At 40.0% G+C, this 22,543-nt stretch overlaps 1 protein-coding gene across 8 annotated transcripts in view; it reads left to right on the top strand.

Moving 5' to 3' along the window:
* Nucleotides 1–22,031, top strand: part of ADAM23 (ADAM metallopeptidase domain 23) — a 77,099-nt gene extending 55,068 nt beyond the window's left edge. For 3 of the 8 annotated variants that reach the window (XM_053361912.1, XM_053361921.1, XM_053361904.1), the window contains one exon: nucleotides 17,869–22,031. In XM_053361912.1, the coding sequence (XP_053217887.1) occupies nucleotides 17,869–18,101 (233 nt within the window). In that variant the 3' untranslated portion in view covers nucleotides 18,102–22,031. Of the gene's footprint in view, nucleotides 1–1,386; nucleotides 1,429–5,935; nucleotides 6,027–10,173; nucleotides 10,269–17,868 lie in introns of those variants that run through there. The other 5 variants (XM_053361949.1, XM_053361940.1, XM_053361930.1 and 2 more) reach the window with 4 other exon arrangements.
* Nucleotides 22,032–22,543: the final 512 nt, after the last annotated feature.

Genomic DNA, 22,543 nt, shown 5'->3' with positions numbered 1-22,543 from the left:
GCATTTATGCCTTTACCTGTAGCGTTCCAGAGGTGCTCACAGAAAACCATTACCTACCGTGAAAACTTTTTAGCTGTTTCCTTTTCTGTTTAATGACATAGATCTAAGTAATATATTCTATTTGAAACCCATTGATAATCTTATATCCCAGTATGGCAAGGGGTTTGTTTGTTGGTTATTTCTATTTTTGATATATTATAACCATGACGAGAACGCTTCAATCCTTTACAAATCTCTATTAGAGTTAAGTTCGGTATAGGGGAGGCTTACATTCTTAGGGGACATCTAATGCCATTTACCACACAATCTTGCGCATGTCTATTGAGAATTAAGTCCTGTTTAGTACTGTGGGGACTTAGCAGGAGTAGCAAACAAAGTTCCAGTTCTGTTTCACGACAGCTTCCACCATCCCTTGCCATTGGTCATAGTGGCTGGGGCTGATGGGAGCTGGGAGGGCCGCCCCTTTGCTGCCTTAAATGTTTTGCCCCGTTCTTTCATATGACTTCCTGAAAGATTTTTGTAGACTATATCACTGAAGAAAAGTAACAAAAGCATCAAGAAATATTCCAAATGTTAATTATTCTTAATTTTTTTGCATGCTGAAAATAGATCTTTGTTTTATTGTTGCGTGCTTAGCAGGCTTTAAAGTTTGGGGTTTTTTAAAAGCCCTTTGAATCTATTAACCATAGCATCCCTAAAACCCAGTATTAAAAAGTGAACCAGCCATAGCTTGACTTTTTGTGGGAAATTGGTTTTAAATTTTCTCATTTTCAGTGCACCCTGTTACATTTCCCATCTTTTAACCTCTAGAATTTGGCAGGCCGTTTTTTATTTACAATATAGCCCAGAATAGAGAAGATACTGTTTTTCAATGTATGGATATTTTTCCTGGGTTGTGTTTGTTCGTTGTTGTGAGTATTTTGAAAATCTGTATTAGTACTTGAAGTTGATTAAAGTATGGTAGATACACCACTGCATGCAGAATTTACAGTGCATGCATTTAATCATAACATTATCATTTTCTCTTAACCAAAGAAATAAATATTGGATCCTAGTGGTAATTCAGCATATTAAACTTTTAAAAGTTTTGTAAAATATTAAAGCAAAGTTTCCAGAGGAAGAAAGTTGGAAAAAGTGCCTTGGCACCTCATTCAATTTGGGGAGTTGGCACCCCGTGCTTACTGTAAATCTCTACACTGATCTTTTTCAAGGACCTCCCAATAGTGAGCCACAACATAGGAAGAAGGATAAGTTAAAGCTATCTCTTTGTCCAGTCTTACCACCTTCCTAAATGGATGGTCCAACAATATAGAATGTGCAATCCCTAGGGATTCTGTTCTCTAGCGGGAGGGGCAGTTGCCATCTTCCAGTTTTATTCCTCCTTAGGATACCGTTGGCAGACTTTCAGTGAGCCATTCCTGCTATGAGGTGAGTCTTTATTTCCTGATTCCTGTTTCTAAACCCTTTTAGAAATAATAATAATAAAAGAAATGGGTTGGGAAATGCTTTGGGATTGTGTAAGAAAGAAGGGCATTTGTAACTCGGAACACAAAATGAATCAAGATCCTAGATTCAGGTTAATCGAGACGCGATGGAGAGAGTGGAGAAGCCAGTCAGATTGAATGGGACCAATATGAGGAAGTGTGCTGTGTTGCATTAGGAAGAGAATTAAAAGCAGGGTCCAAAGAAGAGACATGTGCTGTGTACATGGCAAAGAATTGTGCATACAAGCCAGGACTTTGATTCTCAATTTCACCGTAGCAGTTCTCAATGCTGAAGAGCAGTTTGAAAGGCAGCTTTTATCTTTGGCAGTGAGGTGTGCTAATACATAACTGGGCAGCAAAACTCTGTTTGCATATCCATACTTGCTTGCATACTTTTCTTGTATCCCAGTGAAAAAATTCCCGGTGATGGTCCATTATCTAAGGATCAAAATGCCCTAGATCTGAAAAGATAATCTGCTTTTGATTTATACTCTGCAGCATTCCAGCATATGCCACTAATTTATTATTTTAATTCTTCATAGCCAACCAGTCACTTACTTAAAAGCATTCATGAAACAAAAATATTTTCTGAAAGAAGTAGGTTAGAAATCATGCTTAAGATTAAGGTGACAGGGATTCTGTTATGAGAACCTTAAACCTGTTTAGCTGTATTTGGGACTTATGAATAGGTGAACATATAAAATTATCTTCTGAAATCAGAGTGCATTCGGCATTCAGACAAAAATATCAAACTCTTTCATTGCATAAGATTTTTCTCTGCTCTCCCTATCTTTAAAATTGTGAGCATTCAGCGAAACCTAAACAAGATCTTCAATCTTCAATGAAGTACTGTATCTGTTAAGTGTTTAACCATGTAAATCAGGAAAAAACCAAATTTGTAGGGGGTTTTTTTAGATTTGTCTTATAGATAGATTGTCTTATCAATTATAATACCATATATTTATGTATTTTTAATTATTACGGATGTTATATAAACCAGTAAGTTATGTTAAGATAATTGATTAACTTCTGTTCCTGATGCATAATTGCATTTCTGTCAGAACTTATCATCCATCAGTTGCTTTTTCATTTTTCTGTATTTCAGGATCTAAAATCAGTGTCAGTTTCAGATACAGTGGTGCCTCGCAAGACAAACTCCTCGCAAAACGAAAAACTCGCAAGACGAAAGAGTTTTCCGTTTTTGAGTCGTTCCGCAAGTCGAATTTCCCTATGGGCTTGCTTCGCAAGAAGAAAGCCCATAGGGAAATCTCCGGGGACCTCTTTTAAATGCTGGCGGTGGGGAGCAAAGCCTTTCGCCCCCCTCCGGCCTTCAGAAGAGGTCCAGGAAGGCCGACGGGGGCCGAAAGGCTTTGCTCCCCACCGCCAGCATTTTAAAAGCAGTCCGGGATAGCAGGGAAGCGCGCTGCGCTTTCCCGCTATCCCGGACCGCTTTTAAAATGCTGGCCGTCGGGAGCAAAGACTTTTGCCCACCGCCGGCCTTCAGAAGAGGTCCTGGACCTCTTCTGAAGGCCGGCGGGGGGCAAAAGTCTTTGCTCCCCCCCGCCTGCCTTCCCGGGATAGCGGAGAAGCGCAGCGCGTTTCTCCGCTATCCCGGACGGCTTTTGAAGGCAGGCGGGGGGGAGCAAAGACTTTCGCCCACCGCCTGCCTTCAGAAGACCTCCGCTTCGCTGCCGCCCGCCAGCATTTTAAAATCTCCCGCCAGATCGCCCCGGGACAGCGGAGAAGTCTCCGCTGTCCCGGGGGCTTTTAAAATGCTGGGGGTCGGCAGCGAAACCTTCGCTGCCGCCCGCCAGCATTTTAAAATCGCCCCAGGACAGCAGAGAAGTCTCCGCTGTCCCGGGGGCTTTTAAAATGCTGGCGGTCGGGAGTAAAGCCCTCCTGTCCCCGGAGCTTGCAGGGCGGGAGGTGGGGAGAAGGGCTTTTCTTCCCACCGCCAGCCTTCAGAACAGCCTTCTGAAGGCTGGCGGTGGGAAGAAAAGCCCTTGTCCCCCCCCCAGCCTTCAGAAGAGGTTGGGGGACAGACTGTCCCCGGACCTGGTCTGAAGGCGGTTTCCGTAGGAACGCATTGATTGATTTTCAATGCATTCCTATGGGAAACCGTGCTTCGCAAGACGAAAAACTCGCAAGAAGAAAAAACTTGCGGAACGAATTAATTTCGTCTTGCGAGGCACCACTGTATAGATAAATACACTTAACTCTGAAATATATAATCAGCCAGAAGGTCTCTAATGGATTATAATAAAAGTTAAACTATTTTTCCTGAAAAGCTAATTTTCAGTGGGCTATGGTAACAAATTTAACTGTGAAATCAGGATAATTTGCCAACATTTTGTAATCAGATATCCATATTTCTCAAATTCATCTAAGAATAGAGCTTCTGTCTAAAACACAATTGAAATTCAAAAAATCTTTACCCTTCTAGTTGTTTCTGTAGTTGTCTGTAACCAAAACTACAAAATTAGACATTAGTATGGAGGTCCCATGGTTTTTGTTCTAAATTGTAGTTCAAACACACCAAGCCAACCCCATTTGAACTTAAAAATATGAGAGACAATGTTTTATTCTTTCATGGAATGGCTTCCTATCTCTGTGAATTAAATAATCAGTACAAGTAATGAGTCGCAGAGATAAAAACCAAATCATGAATAATGATTGCATTTGTTTGTTTTTTAAAAGTCATGGTAGGTTTTTTTTAAAAACAAAATGTTATGTGTAAACACAATGCATAAATTGAAATATACCTTCTTTCATTTCTAAGCGTGCTAAAGATAGAAGGAATTTATTCAAAAAAAGAAATAAACTACATTCAATATAATAGTTGGGACTCTTGAAGAAGAACAAATGTCAAGAAAAATTATAGGGTGGTGTCCAAATAACATCCTTAAGGACTTGTGTGTGGTCAGTGGAAGTTTTGACCTACACTACATAATAAATGGTTTTTGAACCTTTGGTCACTACTAAAAGATGATTGCATGCAACACAGGGGATGCTGCTAGAGTTCAAAGCATCGCTGACCCTAAAAACTAGTAATACAGTTCTTTAATCCTGGCTCTACTTTCTCAAGAGTTGTTGTCCCCAAACAATTACATATTTGGGCGTTACGTAATAGACCAAAATGAAAAGAGAGGCCCAAAGTCATGCCACTAATCTTGGTGTGCTAAAGAAGAATGTTTTCTGGGTAGCTTGTAGGAAAGATAAGAAATTTGATTTCATGTGTGCTGGATTCTGGAGACAGTAGAGGAAGGTAGGAAGCAGAGCTGAGACCTCCCTTCTCTTTAAGAATGAGCTAAATAGGTAATTAAGCGTCTTCAGACATGTGCAACATCTATTAATTCCATTGTTTCCACTTGGAAATGTATTAAAAGTTAAAAATAAACTAGTGGTCTTTTCATTTGTCTCTAACATTTCCTTGCTGTTCCCTGCAATCATAAGTAGGCCTTATAATGAAAAACGACAACATAGAAACCTTTAGAGAAAGTGGTAGCCATGAAGTTTATATGATGCACAAGTTTGGTACATCTTCCAGTAACATTGCTACCTGGAATGCTGAATTCCCATAAAATTGGCCAAGATGCTTCGCCTTGCATAACGAAACGTAAGGTGCAGTGAAGAATATACCTGGAATCAAAGGACAAATTCGGCCCATAGTAAGAGCGCAAGGAATTTTCAGCCATGTTTCTAAAACACTCATAAATGTAAACAATGCCTTTCTTGTGTGCTTGGCTTTATTGGTCGGTATGCAGTATACCTGTGATGTTACAAAACAGTTTCGTTATTTGTGAAGGTTTAAAAATCATGTCTGCTTAAAATGGAAAGGAGGGCATTGCCATAGAGCTTTAGTGGCCTTTGGCGATATGCATATCAGCCGTTCATTCGTTACAACAGGAGACCCATGCACACACCTCCCATTTACAGTCTATCCCCCTCTTCCCCAGAATCCTGGCCACTTGTTCTCAGAGCAAGTAACCCTACATGCCAGACTGTGTTAAGGAAAGGGATGGCTGCCTTAATATATAGAGAACATGAATGGTTTTCTTTTTTTTCTTTTAATGACCAGTGTGTTGCAGTATATGGAGCTGAACGCCAGCTTGGGTGGGGGGGAGTAAGGAGAATACAGAACTCCAATGAGCCCTATGCCATTTCCATTCCCCCGCATGTGGCTGCACCCTTGGGGGTACGGATCACACCTATTACTTACAAAGCACTGCTCAGTTATAAAATAGAGGCAGCTTTTAAATAGGGGACGTGCATCACATCCAGGCAAATATAATCTCTGATAATTCCGTAATTCTAAATGGCTGTAAAAATCAAATGAAAGAAAGTATTTTTTTTATCATTTTGGGGTGCCATTTAAAATTCTTCTTTTCAGACATCTTCTGTGTACATGATGACTTGCTTTTTAAAAAGTGTTCCCTTTTCCCTCTATACAGTGAGCATGGCCACTAACAGACTTATAGGTGCAGTGGCAGGGACCATTCTGGCTCTGGGGGTGATTTTTGGAGGCACAGGGTGGGGAATAGAGTAAGCATATTTCTTAGTCTAAGAGTTTCATGTTTGGTGCCTAGTGTGTGAGGTAACTGTACGCATCTGAGCCCTCTGTGTACTATCCCATTAGCTTTGTGTTCTGTGGTGACCGTATTTGTCATGTGATTTGGATGTCTGTGTCATGTGATATGCTCATGCAGTGTTTAACCCTCTCCTGTCTGGGACAATGTGGGGCATAAAACAGTGTATGTGAATCTTATATAACGCAGTTCGATGTTTACATGTTTTCTACGCTCTAAATTATATAAAAAGATTTTTTAAAAAAATTAGTCATTGCCAAATGCTTTCTAATAGACAGACTATTTGATAAAATTTGGTTTATTGCCATTGGAATTAAGGGTAACAGTACGTAAACAATCCAAGTTGAATAATAAGAAAGTAGAACAATAGCCAGCTTTTAATAACTGTTGACTCTTCTTTCGTTAGGGTTTTTAGTAGTCCTAGACCAATAGTGTTCCATGTTCCATGTTATGCTCTGTTCCAGTAGGGAAGATCTGTACATGAAAACAGGCTTCTGCACATTAAGCCAACAGATAAACAGATATTACTGCTGGATGTGCAGCCTCATCTGTACCACAGTGCTCATCTGGCCTGGCTAGAGGTGTCTTTTGATGTTTATCCAAAGTCATCTGTTACACATGTCTAAAGATGGATTGGGGCTTTAAAACTATGGATATTTGCTATATTATTTTGAGATAGATCAGTTTCTGTTATGAACACATTGATTGACATTTATGCCATCGATCCATGGGATTAGAAATAGATATGGGATAAAATCATTTGATATTCTTTGTGGAAATATATCACAGACCAGGTTTAACCTTTCACTGCAGTTATTTCTTTTTGCTTCTTTTCATTTTTAACAGTGAGCAACTCACCTGCATTTTGCTGACTGTTCCCTTGAACATGATCTCTTTTTTTAATAGGGTCAACAAGTTATTTTGCTCCTGTAATTTCTATAATAATTTTAAAATGTATCTGCACAGTCTGTGTATCAGCCTCAGGTTATATAACGGCAGGAAGTGACAAGGACACTGGTTTTGTATATCCACGATTTTCTATCATTTGTCTTACATTAATGACAGTAGAGTTTGTAGTATTATTATTATTATTATTATTATTATTATTAAAAATTGAGTTAAGGAAGTTCATAGAAAGTAGGTTTCCCATCTGCTCCGCACTTCCCCCAAGAGGAAGGAGGCTGGTTTGAGGAGAAGAAGACAGGAAACTTAACATTGCATGAATTTCCTTAACTGAGAATCCTACACATTGTCTACTCACAAGCGAGCACTGTTAATTTGAGCGGGACTCCCAGGTAGGCGCCTATAAGATTTGCAGCCACTGATTTATCAAAGCCCAGTTTGGGGCATTTCCCCCATCCTAGAAGTTCCCTCTGCCCTTCGTTCTGGAGGATATCCCCGCCAGCCTTGCTAACTAATGCAGCGAAGGGAGGCAACAGGAACTGTTACTCCTGTGTATTTAAATTAACTTACTTCAATATACACATAGTTATTTCTGGTAATAACGATTATAACAATCTGAATTTTTCAAAGTCTTCTTTGATCTGGAAATTAAGCAAAAAGGCAGAGAAAGCAGGTAGAGAGAAACAAATTTTGCATGATAAAGGAACCCAAGCTCACCTCATTTCCACTGGCAACTCCTAGGAAGGCTGTGGAATTGCCTCTGGAGTGATAATCCAGGCTTAATCCAGACAAGACTGAGGTGCTAGAGGTGGTGAAGCTGGCTGATCTAGGAGGAGTGACGTCACTGGGACTGCACGCCTCCAAAGGACCAGCTTTGGGGGTTGGCTGTGGAAGTGTAGGTGAGGTCTATGGCTAGGAATGCATTTTAGCAGCATTACATTAGTTTGTGTGGGCAAAAGGTCCTTCGGATAACTCAATCCCAAACACATCAAAGGCTTTAAAGATTTAAGACAGCATTTTGAGTCGGGTCTGAAAATGCACGGGCGACCAGTGCAGCTGATACAGATGCTCCACTCATCTTCCTCTCATCAGCAACCAAACAGCAGCATTCAGTACCAGTTGAAGCTCAGACTGCCCTCAAGGCAGTACCATGCACATCACATTTCAGCCTTAACTGGTGACTGCTGCATAGATTACCGAGGCAAGGTCCAGTCTCTCCAGAACAGTGTTGCTATGTGATCAGCATTGATTTCCTTATAGGCAAACTCCCATTCTTGGGTGGCAGAAGGTAATCTTCAGTTCTAGAGTCCACCACATGTTTTATGCCTGCAATTTTTGTCTGCTTAATAATTTCTGGAATGTGTGCATAGAGGTGCCCAGTGTATTTGTTTTATACAGTGTTTGCCTTCTTCTCTGTTTATAGCCACATTTGGCAAAGATTTGTTTTTTGGCAACAAACGAGGTCTGCTTTTGTGTCAATAATCCTTGCATAGTTGCAGAATATCTGAAACACCAAACTCATAACAAAATACAGATTATAAAAACATAACCTTTGCTCTACTATCTTATTTTATTTATTTATAATGAAGGTTACAAATCCTTCCAAGACGAATTTACAATTAGCATTGAAATAAATTCTTTGAAACCACAATAAACAATATCAACATATAAAGTCAGCAGCATCCTTTCCCACAGGGCAGTTGGTGACAGGTCACCTTTTGGGTGATGGAGTAGAAGAGTCCAGATGGAGTAGGCTTATTGGCCCATTTGCTTGGTTGGGTCCTTCCCACAGGGCAGTTGGTGGGGTGGGAGAGAGTCCATCCTAGAGCAGGCTCTGAGGCCTCCAGGAATCCTTCCCACAGGGCAACTGATGGTGGACGAGCCTGTGGGAAGGTGAGGAAGATATTTCACCTGGAGTGTTCTTTGATTTTTTCCCCCACCTGCCTTTCTGGAACTCACTCCAATGCAGCAAGGGTGAGTCCGGTGATGTGATGGGGTTCTATGCAGAGATTACCTTCGGGCATGGTCCTTTTAGCACTTGATAATGAATACTTGATAATGAGCAGGTAGAATGTCTCACACTATATTTGCACAGATGGACAACTGGACAGTGTCGTTCTTACAGCATCGGTTATATTTTGTGGGGAAACTGATATCAAGCAGCTCACACACCCCGCCCCCCACTCCCTGTCCCTCAACAGGTAATAAAATCAGATGTTCCTGTGCTAACCCTCTGTATCCAGGAGGGGAAGGGATCTAGGGATAAATTTCCTGCTCCTGGGCATTAAGACCAGTACTAAAGTGAACAGTTGCTTGCTCCACAAAATGATTTCGAGCAGGTGACAATATTTGGCCTCTCGGTGTTGCAAAGCCTACATTTTCTTTCAAATACTGGTGCTACTGTTTAAATGTGAATTTTTAGCAGCAGCATGCAAACAGCATACAGCAATATAAACAGAAAGTCTTAAACCCTATGTAGATATGCTTTTTCTGCCTTGTTCCCTGGGTGGTGCTCTTTTGTTATTAGGACCAGGTGTATTGAAACTAATCTCACAGCATAATGTTCTTTACAAAATTCATGTACTCCGATAAACAGTGACATTCTCTCATCGATGCACCTGGAGAGTGAAGGGGTCAAAAAGAATGGGCTCTTGGACCCATTAGTTGCCCCCGCTTGCTCCACTTCTGTGGTTGCTTCTTCTCCGAAAGTAATTCAAACACCATTAGAGATTGGATATACTGTAAGCTTTTTAAAACAGTTGACTGTCTTATCAAAGCAAAAAACAGCAAAAACACCCTATGGCTTCTAATATTTGAATGTTGCAGCATGGTTAGGTATATGTAATAGTAATAATTAATAAGTTTGGATACATTTGAACTGGAGTTGGGAGTTTCAGTAACAGCAGATATTCCGGTAAGGAATTAATTTGGAAATGCAAACAGGGTGGTATCCAACTAAAACTTACTTGGAATTGGCCCATTAAAATCAGTGGAATAAGTTCATTGATTTCAGTGGGTTTATTCTGTGTATTCATGTTTGAGCAAGAGAGAGATTAAAGAAGTTTGGCCCTTTTTCACAATGTTTGTTTAAAGTAATTGAATAGCACACTTATTTAAAATTGCTTGATTACATTTCCCTTGATGTGAATTAATTAAGTGGTTGGTTCTTATGTCTTTCTTCCCATAATCCTTTGTCACAGGTCCTAGCGCCACCAATCTTATAATAGGCTCCATCGCTGGTGCCATCCTGGTAGCAGCTATTGTCCTTGGGGGGACAGGATGGGGCTTTAAGTAAGCAATGCCGCATGTCTTCTCTTCAGTGGCTATGGCATATCTCTCTTCTGCTTACATCACTAAATTTTGAGTTCCTGCTACAAGATCTCTGGTAATATTTTACTGTAATAAATCTGTGTTTAGTGAAAGGGCTAAAATATGCGTTACAAAATCTCAAAGTTGTCACCAGGATGCAAAGTTGTCAAAATAGCAAGACCAGTAGATTAAGATTAACGGCCTCAATGAATGTGAGCCAAAATGCTGATTTAAAATGGGGAAAGTACAGCGGTACCTTGGTTTACAAACTTCATCCTTTCTGGAAGTCCGTTCTTAAACCAAGGCGTGCTTTCCCATAGCAGCGGGGGACTCAATTTACAAATGGAACACACTCAACAGGAAGCGGAACATGTTCTGCTTCCAAGGCAAAGTTCACAAACCAAAACACCTACTTCCGGGTTTGCAGCATTCTTAATCCAAGTTGTTCATAAACTGAGCTGTTCTGAAACCAAGGTACCACTGTACTGTTTATCTGCTTGTGCTGTTATAAACACCTTATAGGAACTTTCCCATTATGGTAGGAATTCTAGAGTCTAGATGTACCTGCGCCTGAACATGCTCAGGTATCCAGGAACTAGAATATAAAAATATACACTAGATTGACAGATTGTATGAATTTGCACCTTCTCAGGGGATCTCTTCCAGTGGTAAAGCACTTTTCAGTGAGCTGTTTTAATCATGCAAAGTACAGCCCTGAAGGTTGGTGCCTCATTACAAATCTGCTGGCAGCCTGCCCTCTGCATTCACAGCAGGCATGGAATGATCAACCTAGCTGTCTGAAGTGATTTTTAGAGCAAAATTAGAAAATATGGAGAATGCATGGCTGTTGTCCTGTAGGCAACAGTTGGTATCAACCTTGACATGACCTTGTCTTTTGAAAGTTTCTTTGTCCTCAGTGCTTCTGCTTAGCTGCTGCTTGCTAGTACAAGGGAATTTTCAGCACAGTGAAGCCATGTCGTGCATGTTATCTTGCTAGAAGTAACACAAAGCATTGGAGGGGAGGGAGGGAGATGGTGCTGATGGGTTCTCAATAGGCGTGCATTCTCCATCATGCTAGTTCTGCTGTTGAAGACGGTTGTTATATACAAATGCATTTAAAAGATGAAAAACCGCTTCGGGTAAGGGAAAGGTTAAGACCTAACTCCTTCCCTGCCAGTCTCTACTCAAACTATATATTCCCTTCTCCTCCCCACCCCCAACAGCTTCCCCCACTGTAAGGTTTTGAAAGTACATTTGCTAAAGCATTGAGATGACAAAAAATAAAGGCATACTAGTCAGTGCCTGCTGAGTTTATGGAAATTCGTTTGCAATCTCTGCTACTCTTTTGAGAAATCCTTTTTCTCAGAGAGTTTACTTGGGAACCATCCCTTTCATTTATAAGATAACTGCTAACATTAAGATGCTGTGAGATGTGAAGGGCAGTATAATAAGTAAATAAATAAATATGTTTCACCAGTTGTAATTAGAAGTGAAGATTACTGTGACGCAATAGTCCAACAGCATCTGAAGGACACGAAGATGGCTCCCTCTATTGTAGTATTAGAAGCATCTTCTCTATCTCTTTGCACACCCTTCCTACCAGATGGCTCTTGCTGTCAGTATCTGACAGCACAGATCATCTGGGGAGAGAAGGAAGCACTTGGATTTGTCTAAGTTCTCCCTTCCTGCATTGCAGAGGGTTGGACTGGATGTCCCTCAGGATGTCCCTTCCAACTCTTCAATTCTATGATTCCACCTCCTCCTACCCTTCCCATTCAGTAGATGATCTGCACTATCTTTCACTATATATAGCATTGTAGTTTGGGGAAGGTTCTGTGAATGCAGCAGCTACAATTACTGTTGCTAGGATTGCCTAAGAGCCACTTTCGTTGTTGGCCCGACCTTCTGCGGGGCTCGTGCCAGATTCCACACATACTCTTGCCTATGCACACACACACACTGTTGCTGATCTGCACAAAGCAGGTGTTATCACACTCTCCGCTCATCAAATGATCAATCTGATATTTGTGGAGTGGATGATTTGCATATCTTTCAAGGTGCTGGGCTCTGCCCACCCTAGTGCAGTGTCTACATAAAAATAATTATTTTGCCGCTGCCACCAAAATTGTGGAGTCTTGGTGGCAGAGCAGAAATAAATTGTTCAGAGGTTGGATTAGGTCCCCAAACTTTATGCCATGCTTCATGCCGTTCAAAACATTCACTTGAAGGTGTTAGTTTTATTGAGATGAACCCCATTAAATTAATAAACCACCCATTATCCATTCTGAACCACCTGTGATTTATTATCATTCACAAATGCTCTCAATCTTTCAATGTAAATAGTCATAAATAGTTACGCTAAGATGGTATTGCTTGAGCATTTATTTATCACGTCGTTTTTTACATACAGAATTATGACATAAATTCAGATCTGATCAATATTGCAGTTTACTTATGATCAGGAAATATAATGCTTACCTAAAACCAACATTCAATTTGTGTAACTGATCAGTTATTGGAGCTCAGATCCATGAAGCAAATTATTTGCCTCTTAATGGAGTTCTAAGCTTTCCATGGAAGTTTGTGCATGTTGAGACTCTGTATCACGGTATCACCACAGTAAAATAATAAGTCTTTGTTGCATGTGTTGAATATAGAAAATTGACACAAAACCCCTATCAATGAAGTACATATAAAAGATTCAAATTTTGACTTCAGGCACATATATTTCTATTTTAATAAAGAATGTGGGGGGGGGGGGTTGTGTGTGTGTCAATGTACTTACTGGGTTATTAAACTTCATGACCTTTAATTTTACCACTGATATTCTAAAAGTGAATAAAGCAAAGTCTGTGTTTAAATGAAGGCTTGAGCCATACCAGCCCTCCCTCTCAATTTCCTTATAAACTACATAATACTATATGGATCCTTTTGACTTTTGTCCATGCACACTTTAGTCATTCATCTGTAGCATATATTTCCCACTTAGATAATACTTTGCATCCTGTGTGTCATTCTAGTGTACAATATATATACAACGAAATAATTTGGTTCCCCGGTATGGACAATGGTTCTCTAGAAGTATCACAACAGTTCTCTTATTAATTTAAAATGAAAGTATTTTATTCTGTAGCAGAACCTCAAATATGATGGCCTCGCCTAGCTCACAGCTTGAAGTGCATGTTTCTTTGGGGTAAAACTGAAAGAAGTATTCACTGTGTGGAAGAGGCCTAGCCCAGGTAGGCCTTCTTATTTTTGCTGCTTCATTGAGTATGTGTAAGGGTTATTGCGGAGCCTAGAATGCTTATGATAATTTGGTAGGAATGGAAGAAAGAAAATTCACTGCAAAGCAGCAGGACGCGGCTCTGGTTTCAAAGGTTTTGATGGTGTCTGTGTTTCAGAGCTGTGTCCAACACAGCAGGCACAGAACCATGCATTTAGTTCATGAATACTCATTTTTCTGAACTTTATTTGGGTTTGGATCCCGATTTGTGCAAGCAGGCGGCCACTGACTCCAGCAGAGCTTTCCTTGGCCCCTTGTCTACATTGCAGCCCAGCATCTTCCGAAAAGCCACTTCTGATTATCTGAACAGGATGGGAGAGGGGGCATGGGGGCCTGCAGAGGGAGGAGGAAGGTGAAATTCAAGAGAAGGCAAGGAGTGGCTTTTCAGGCGGCCCAGAGGACCCCATTGAGGACAAAAAGGGTAGGAAATGTCTGCTTAAGCAGTCTTCTGCTCATGCAGGTCCAGATACAAACCATTTTGTATCCAGTCTTCAGAATTTTAAAATAATACTGTTCAGTTGAACAGTACAAATTTAGGTGTTCATATAAGAACTTTTTGATCTGTTTTCTCAACTGTGAAAGGTTTCATTTAAATGACCTTTCTGTTTAACATTTTTAGACACAACCGATTTTTCTGATAATTTCCTTCATGATTTTCCCAAACGTTTTGCCCTAAGCAGCCTTATAATAGAGAACAACACAATGTTGATGATATTGTACGGGTCCTCTGACAACATAAGAAGAGCCTGCAGGACAAGCCCCCAGTTTCTATGTGTGCACCCATAAACGACTGAAATACGTCTGCATGGTTTCTACAATCCTTTTAATTAAAACAAACAAACTTGAATTCTTTGTAGCATAGATAGTTGGAGAGAAATGTACTGATGCTGTACATTATGGAATACGTACATTATTCTTTTTTAGCAGTATCTTCTCTCTTGCGGTGTGATGTGGCAGGTACATGTCAAAGTGTTTTTAGTGTACGTGTTAAGGCAGGAAAGGAATCAGTCTTGACCTCCTGCAGAGTGACGAAGCAGCACTGTGTTTTTGTAAGACTGGCAGTGTTGCTCGATTTCTATCTCTGTAATACGTTGTGCAGAGGCTTGCCCTCTCCCTTCCTCTCTTTGTACCAGAGATGGTACAACTTCTTCGTTTGTGGGAGACTATATTCTGTTTTCCTGACTGTTACCCAGGGGCTGAAAGCATTGACCTCAGTAGTGAGGCTAACTCCATCCGTAAGAATATAAGTGTGCAGGGCATGTAGGCAGGCACAGGTGTGGCAACACATTGAAAATCTAAATGATTGGTGTATCATTGAAGTGTGTCTCTCAGGAGCCACATGAATTTGCTTGAGTAGCAAGATCTGCCCTGTGGACTGCTGGCAACCAGCTCTGTATCATCTCTTTAAATCATGAATGAGCAACCTCTGGCCCATAGGTATAGTTTAGGCCCACCCCAGGTCCCAGTTTGGCCTGTGAGGCTGTTTCCCCAAAGCCACACCCATCCACTCTGAACCTGGCATCACATGGGCAGCTATGATTGAACAGCTGCGAACCTTAACATCTGATCAGCTGATGGATCATGACAGGAAGCTGCTGGCGTCAACTGCTGTAGTGCAGCCAATGGAAAGTATAATAAACATTTGAGGGCTGACTGTATACCAGTAGAATAATCCTGGGTGGTTTTAAAACCTGCTGAATGTGTGAAACTCAGGTCACTCTAATTTGCTTGCCATGATCTCACATCATGCAATTAAGCCATACATTTTGCAAATAAGGGAAGACCACAAGGCTTGTTTCATTGTTGGGCTGATATGCTACAGATACGGCACATCTCTTTTCTTCCAACAGACACAGCAAGTACTGTATTCTAATGTTAGCCTTGTCAATATACAATAATTAAAGGATCCAGTATGAGGGAGGGCAGAGGAGATGCAATCTTTATATTCTTCTCACTCGTTTCATTTTGTATGAAGATCTGCAGATTTTTTTTTTATAATGGAGGGTGAAATGCTTAGTATTACCAATGTACTATTTTACAAACAAAGATACAGTGATGATGTGCATCCTAGGTTTTTTTTTAAAAAAAGAAGAATAAAGACATATTTAATATTTTGAAAAGAGGAAAATATTTCCCGGTCGAAAAGACAGTTTCTGAGTCTGCAGGTACATTTCTTTCTTGCTTTGCAGTGCAGAAAATAGCTATATCCTTTCCCCACCCTCCTTTGCTTTCAGTTTTTAGAGGGACATGAGACAAGATGGATTCTACTTAGCATTTTCTCTGGGGGAGGCAAGAATAGTGGCTTGGAAAGTATGGAAACCAACCTGAGGTCTGAAGATGTGATCTCATGTCTACAGCGTCACAACTTTTCATGATTTCTTAGAGGAAAAATAACACGCAAACTTTTATTACCAAGATGGTAGTTAGCTTATGATGTAGTCTTGCGCACGCTTACTTGGAAGAAAGTCCCATTGAAGTAAATGAGACTTACTCTTGAGTAGACATGCAAAGGATTGTACTGTAAATATTAGTACTGATAGCTATGTAGTTTTTACGTCTATTGAGATCTGAGTTTTATAAACTGTCAGTTACATTTTGTATGTTGTAAACCAGAGCAAAAGGCTTGCCCATAATTTCACTGTTTTGTTGCTCTTGAACCGCATTGTTTTAGTACCTCTAGCAATGCAAGATTAATTGTATTATTGTGAAAAACTGACTTTGAATTCATATAATTTAATATACAGGTTTTGGCATTGCTTTCAAACTCTCTCCATCTTGAAAAGCATTGTGAGGTATGAAAACATTGTTAGCAAAGACAGTGTCTCTATTATTCATACTAAATTTCAGAGTTATCCATTACTCTGTTGTGGCTAGAACAGTGAGAGTCCTATGGTACCTTTAAACACAAAGTGCAAACCTGTACATGTCTGCATGTCTACTCATTGTAAGTCCCATTGAGTGCAATGGAGCTTACTCCAAGGTAAGTGAAAATAGGATTGTAAACTAACTGATTCATTGTGGTTTAAGCTTTTGTGGATTAGATGCACAAAATGTTATTCTCAGTTATATATGCACGTAAGTACAGTAAAAGAACATTCAGTGAAGCCAGTAGGCTGTGTGATACGAAATGCAACAGGTCTGCAGAGAATCATGGTCTATCCACAACAGCTGCCATTGGTGATACGTATCTTTTTGGCAATTTACGCTGGTATTCCAAGGTAGAAGAGTAATATGAAAGCAAAAACCTGATCTCACCGCGTTAGAAATGTCAGACCCACCATTACTGAATGAGCAGTAGCGAGATTACTCCATTCTATGGGAATAATGTAATCACTGTGGTTAATAGCACATATTTCTGTGTACGAAAGGCAATGAAAAAGGGTTCTTATGCAATAATGTACTGATCTGCAAAATGCATGTTTGAGTTAGTTACGTGGCACAAAAGTGAAGCCTGAAAATAACTGTCTTTTTGCCGTCATCCACAACTTACCACAATAAGCGCAACAACAGATGTTTAAATTCTATTCACTGCAGCCACCGTTGCAGGAGCATGCAGTGGAGGAGACCCAAGGCTTTATGTTCCTTGCCATTAGGGAATCTGTGAAATCCTGCTCTATGTTTTACTGCATGACAATTTGGTGGCGGTAGCGGTACACCTGCCCAGTGTTAAGACTAAATGCATGAGCCCCTTGCTTGATGCCCCACATAAAGCCAGATTATGGGGAGGTTGCATCCAGTTTTTGTGTTGCCTTGTAATGTCTTGCTGTTTATTTATATACAGTACTGGTATATTAGGAGAATGGACGTTTCTACAAAAAGTTTTGTTTGCTAACAACAGCAGCAAAATTGCAGTGGCGCAACTAACACGTTCTGGTGTCCATTCTTCTTCACTAGCAGTTTCTTGGCATCCGCTGCTGGAGACTGGAAGTATTTTGTTCCCTATTGTAGTAAAGGCTCACACAGAGGACCCACAAATTGTTTTATATTTTGGCTTCATTGAAGCCTTTCAGAACAGCGACTTTTGGCAGCAATAAATAAACCTATGGCATATCAGTGATATTACAGAAAAGGGGGTGAATACAGCTTCATGTTCTGTAGAATCCTTAAGAATTGGTATCGGAATTGAGCTTTAAAGCCCATCCTAATATGAAACGGGTTTATTTCCAGTTTACATCTCTAGCGTCTTAGTGTGAGCCCTGACTACATAGTGTGATGATGAAAACATGACCTTGTTTTCAATTATGCCTAACTGACATATTTCTTGTTTCCCTGTCTTACTATTTGTCTCCTCTTTAACTGGAAGAAATGTCAAAAAGAGAAGATACGATCCAAGTCAGCAGGGTATCTAAGGAACTCCTTGGAAGAGCTTTTCTGTGCATTAATGGATTCCAGATATGGTGGCTTTTTGTAGTAGCTGCACAGAAAGTACGTCACTGCAGAAGAAAATTAAGACAAGCGATTTACTACAAATGGCAAGTGGAGATGCTTATGAAAGGGCTGAAGGAAAACTTGTCCTTTTCGGAGATTCAAATTTAAGGACTCCCTCCACTCATTTCTCCTTTTTTTAAGGTGATAAGAAGCGGGACAAATGTTATAAATGAACTATTTTGGCCGAACTTTTTTAAATACAAAGAACAGAGCAAACAAATCAAGTGCAATAAGAGAACTGTTTCAAAATAGTCAAATAGGTAAAAAGTTTCATAACTGATAACTTGAGTTCGCATGACCTTTTAATATTAACGACAGACTCCAGTGGCATGATAAGCTAACTTTTGAAATGGTAAACTGCATGGCATATATACAGCAAACGAGCTAACAAGCTGACCCCAAGCCAAGTCTGCATACCAAGAAAACAAACCAAAACTTAGAAATGCTGATTCTGGGTACTTAGGAAATCACGTTCCACCAAGATACACTATTCTCCAAGTTGTACAACCCCTTCCTAATATATATCCCTCATTCATCTCAATTTTATTTTGGGGGCAACCTTATTTATGGTCCTGCAGGTCTTGTATAGTTTTCAAAATAAAAATGAGCCATTTTTGCCATGCCATTCTCATATAATGACACATTTTCCTAAGGGTTTTGTTCTATGTGTGATTCTATCTTCTCGGGTTGTAAAGCTTTCTTAAAACATTGCTCCCCTTTTAAGTTTTTGTAGCATGTTGTATAGCGGGGGTTCTGGGCTTGCTCTAAAAGGCATATCGCATGCAGACACCGGGAGTTCTAGCAGAAAACAGGCGTGCTTTTTAAATTTGTATGCTTGAAACCAAAAACCAAAAAGAAAAACACCCACCCATCCAAAACCTATTAATATGTATAAAGTGCATATGTATGCAATGAATCTTTTCAAATGCATTATTTGCTGTCATGCAGATATTTTGTATATAGTGTAAGAAGTCAACACCCTCTCAAATCAATCACAGAAGTGCCAAGCTTATAACTCTTTTAATTTTACCATCTGTTTTCCTTTCTCTATCTCACATTATACGAAAGGAAAAGAAGCCTAAAGAAGCCTTAAATACCCATAAAAATACTGAGAGCTTTTAGCAGGTTAAGGCTTTCCCATGTATTGTTTTATAGTCCCCAGCACCACCTCACCTCCCAGGTCCACATCCGTTTATAAAAGTGATCCCAATAGCCATGTCTCTTTGAGTTTACCTGCGTAGTATGTTTCAAGTCACAGCCTCGAATGTTACTTCCTAGACTATTTGTGGTTACTGTCATGGCTCAGCTCCCTTTGGCCAAATAAGAAAGGTATCATTGTATATGTTCAGGTAGCGCTTCTCCATGCTTAAGCACAGCAGGGGGCTTAGGTGTGCATTATTCTCCCTCCCCTGGCCCACAAGTCTCTGAGCACTGCTATCAGGTGTTATCACAGATGCGAAGAGCAGCAGTGGCAACTGCCATTAGCATGCCACAGTTGCATTGTGAATAAGGCTGGCTGGGCTACACGTCTGCACGGTGCTTGTGAAAAGGCTTTATGCCGAAGTCCAGATCAACGTCCTGCTGCACTGCTGCTGCAAAAACGCTTGCCAGTTTTCCACGCCTTTAGTGGCAAGTCATTCTACATTTAGCCAGCTATGATTTTCAAGATGGCAAGTATCTCGTAACCCGATTCCTACTGCATCAGATGGATATGAATAGAGAGTGTTGTACATGCTTAGTCTGGTTCTCATTTATGTCATTGGTGGGCTACTTTCTGATTACAATTGGCCTTTGGTGTAGTGGTTAAGAGTGGTGGACTCGTAATCTGGTGAACCGGGTTCGATTCCCCGCTCCTCCACATGCAGCTGCTGGGTGACCTTGGGCTAGTCATACTTCTTCTGAAGTCTCTCAGCCCCACTCACCTCACAGAGTGTTTGTTGTGGGGGAGGAAGGGAAAGGAGAATGTTAGCCGCTTTGAGACTCCTTAAAGGGAGTGAAAGGCAGGATATCAAATCCAAACTCTTCTTCTCTTCTTTGGTTTGTACTCTAAAAGCTTTCATTCTGGTTACAATTATTCAGGTATCCTAGTATCATTCAGCTGCTCCGGTAAAAATGACCTCCAGTGTATATTGATGTAAACATTTTGCCCTTTTAAAATTATTTCCCCCATTGCATAATTTGGAATGGTCTTTAAAACGAAGGAGGCTGTGATACTTTTAAATTTACATTGAGTTAGATTTTGAATTTAACTGTAGGCATTAAGTTAATGAAGTAATGGGAGGGGAGTGATATTTTTCATTCCTCAAGCTGCAGTAGCTGTTGTAGATTATCACAGTGGCCCTCACCCTATAATCCTATAACGTTTTAAGGGCAAGTCACAGCGGTTTAGTGAGTGACAGTTTTCACAGAGTTATATACCTGATTAAAATGTACTAAAGACGCAGTGGGAAGGCAGTGTTACTGGAATGCATCTTGATTCACAATGCTCTAATAAAGGCAGTCTTGCAGGCTATGTATCTTACTTCCCTTCTTAGATCTGAGTCTCTAAAAGCAAACCATTACCTGGGTCACACTTAGTGGTAAGGCAAACCATAGCTTAGTGCAAGTGGGCTCGTTTCCAGAGAGGAGCTGAAGGCTGCATTGCACCTATTGGGGTCTTGCTACTGATCTGTGCTAAGCCATGGTTTGGCTCAGATGACCTGCTAAGCCAAACCATGGTTTAACTCACTGCAACAAGAGGACCGGAGGAGGAGCGATTGGCTGCAGTCTCTGGAATCCTTCATGCTTGGGTTGAGCCATAGTTTGGCCTAGTGTTACGGGCAAACTGAGCCAATGTGTTCCCTTTCAGGTCTTCCCACTTGGATCACGATATCGATCAGCAGAGCTATCTTGCTTCATGTCACTTTGCTTTTGACCATCTCTGGGATAAGGGTATCTAAATTGGTGCTGGGGTCTCCTTTTTGGTTCTGTTCTGGGAGCGACGTGGTAACCACAGTAGACAACGCCATTCAATATGGTTCTAAAAATCAGATTGTTGTATTTTTTAAAAAATCTTGAAGTGATTCAAAAAAAACATTGTAAATGTGCGATGTGATGTTTTTAATCAGACCACACTGGTCCCCAATTATGTATATATGGTAAGAGTTGGTGTAACTTTTTGTTACACTGGCAGTTTCATAAGAAATATTATTTCTTGTCTAAATTTCTCCTCTGCTGTTCTGTTATGTGTATGTGTGTTTAAAATACACAAATTTTATGTATAGAATGTAAATGACCACGCAACCACATAGCTCACAGAAGTGGATTGTAATGTTTTCTGTGGTACTAGAGTTATATAATCAAACCTGTTAAGGTAGGTACTTACTTTTTTAGAATTCATTTACCACATTTTAAAGAGAACATATGTTGCCTATGTTACTTGCCTTTTTTCTTTTTTTTACCACAACCAGTGTCATTTTAATGGTGTTTTGACAGAATAAATGTTAAGTTACCATTTCATCCACTATTCTTCTGTTCCATAAAAAGGGTTCATCCTGACAGGAAAATGTATGGAAATTTTATATAGCTTATGTTGATATGCTGCATGACCCCACTGAATTGAGCAAATTCTCTACAAGGGGAAAGCTCCACTACGCAAATTGAGTATATATATATATACATATATAAATATTCTAGGTGCATGTTATAATAAATTACATAGAACTGGAGTTTTACAAAGTTTTCTTTACTATGCAATGATAGGTATTGCACAAACTTAAAATTCAAAGACAAATGTCTGAGGAACTTTACAAAAGAATACTTGAATTTATTTTTGATCTAAGAAGCTTTCAGTCATATTTTATATTCATTGTTGCTTCCACTATTAATCTTCCTTTAAAATTGTTTGTAATTCTTTTTAAAATGCACAATATGACAAACCAGTTTTTGTTTGAAGTTAATACTCATTCATACCTTGTTGGCTGCTGATGAATGGAAATTCAGTTGTCATTGTTCTGCATATTAGTTAAATGAGTATTAAAGACTTCATGAACATGGAAAGCTACAACTTCTATATCTTTCTTCCTCAAATTAAATTTCTATGTTCCACATCCAAAACGTGTTGCAGTTAAAAGATCGGATAGTACTTAACACTGGAGGCAACCGTTAATCAAAACAGTTTATATATTCACTCACGGGAACGCTGTCATAAATCTCTCCCATTGGTAAAACTGTAATAATTGAGTTGGTTTCTATCAGACATCAAAAATAAGAGTACGACTGTAGCTTAGCATTACTCGTACCTCTGCAGGGTCATTTCACACATTGCAAAAAAGATGGTCACTGCGTTTCTTGTTCCATATTTCTTGTGACATTTGGAGCACATTCACATGTCTGGAAACACATAGTGCCCATGGAACTGCAAACAGCCAAGGCTCCCAGGAAAAAGTTTGACGTGTGTGGTTTTTTTGAGAGACGGAAATTCCATTCAAAAATAATAGCGCTCATATGCTTGAGCTGCATTAGTAAGAAGCAGCCTTAATGGTCTGACCCTGTTATTCGGTGGATTAGGA

Source organism: Podarcis raffonei, chromosome 1, assembly GCF_027172205.1.
Source record: "Podarcis raffonei isolate rPodRaf1 chromosome 1, rPodRaf1.pri, whole genome shotgun sequence".
NCBI lineage: Eukaryota > Metazoa > Chordata > Lepidosauria > Squamata > Lacertidae > Podarcis > Podarcis raffonei.
The sequence above is the reverse complement of the archived record's forward strand: the minus strand, read 5'-3'. Positions and strand labels throughout refer to the sequence as shown.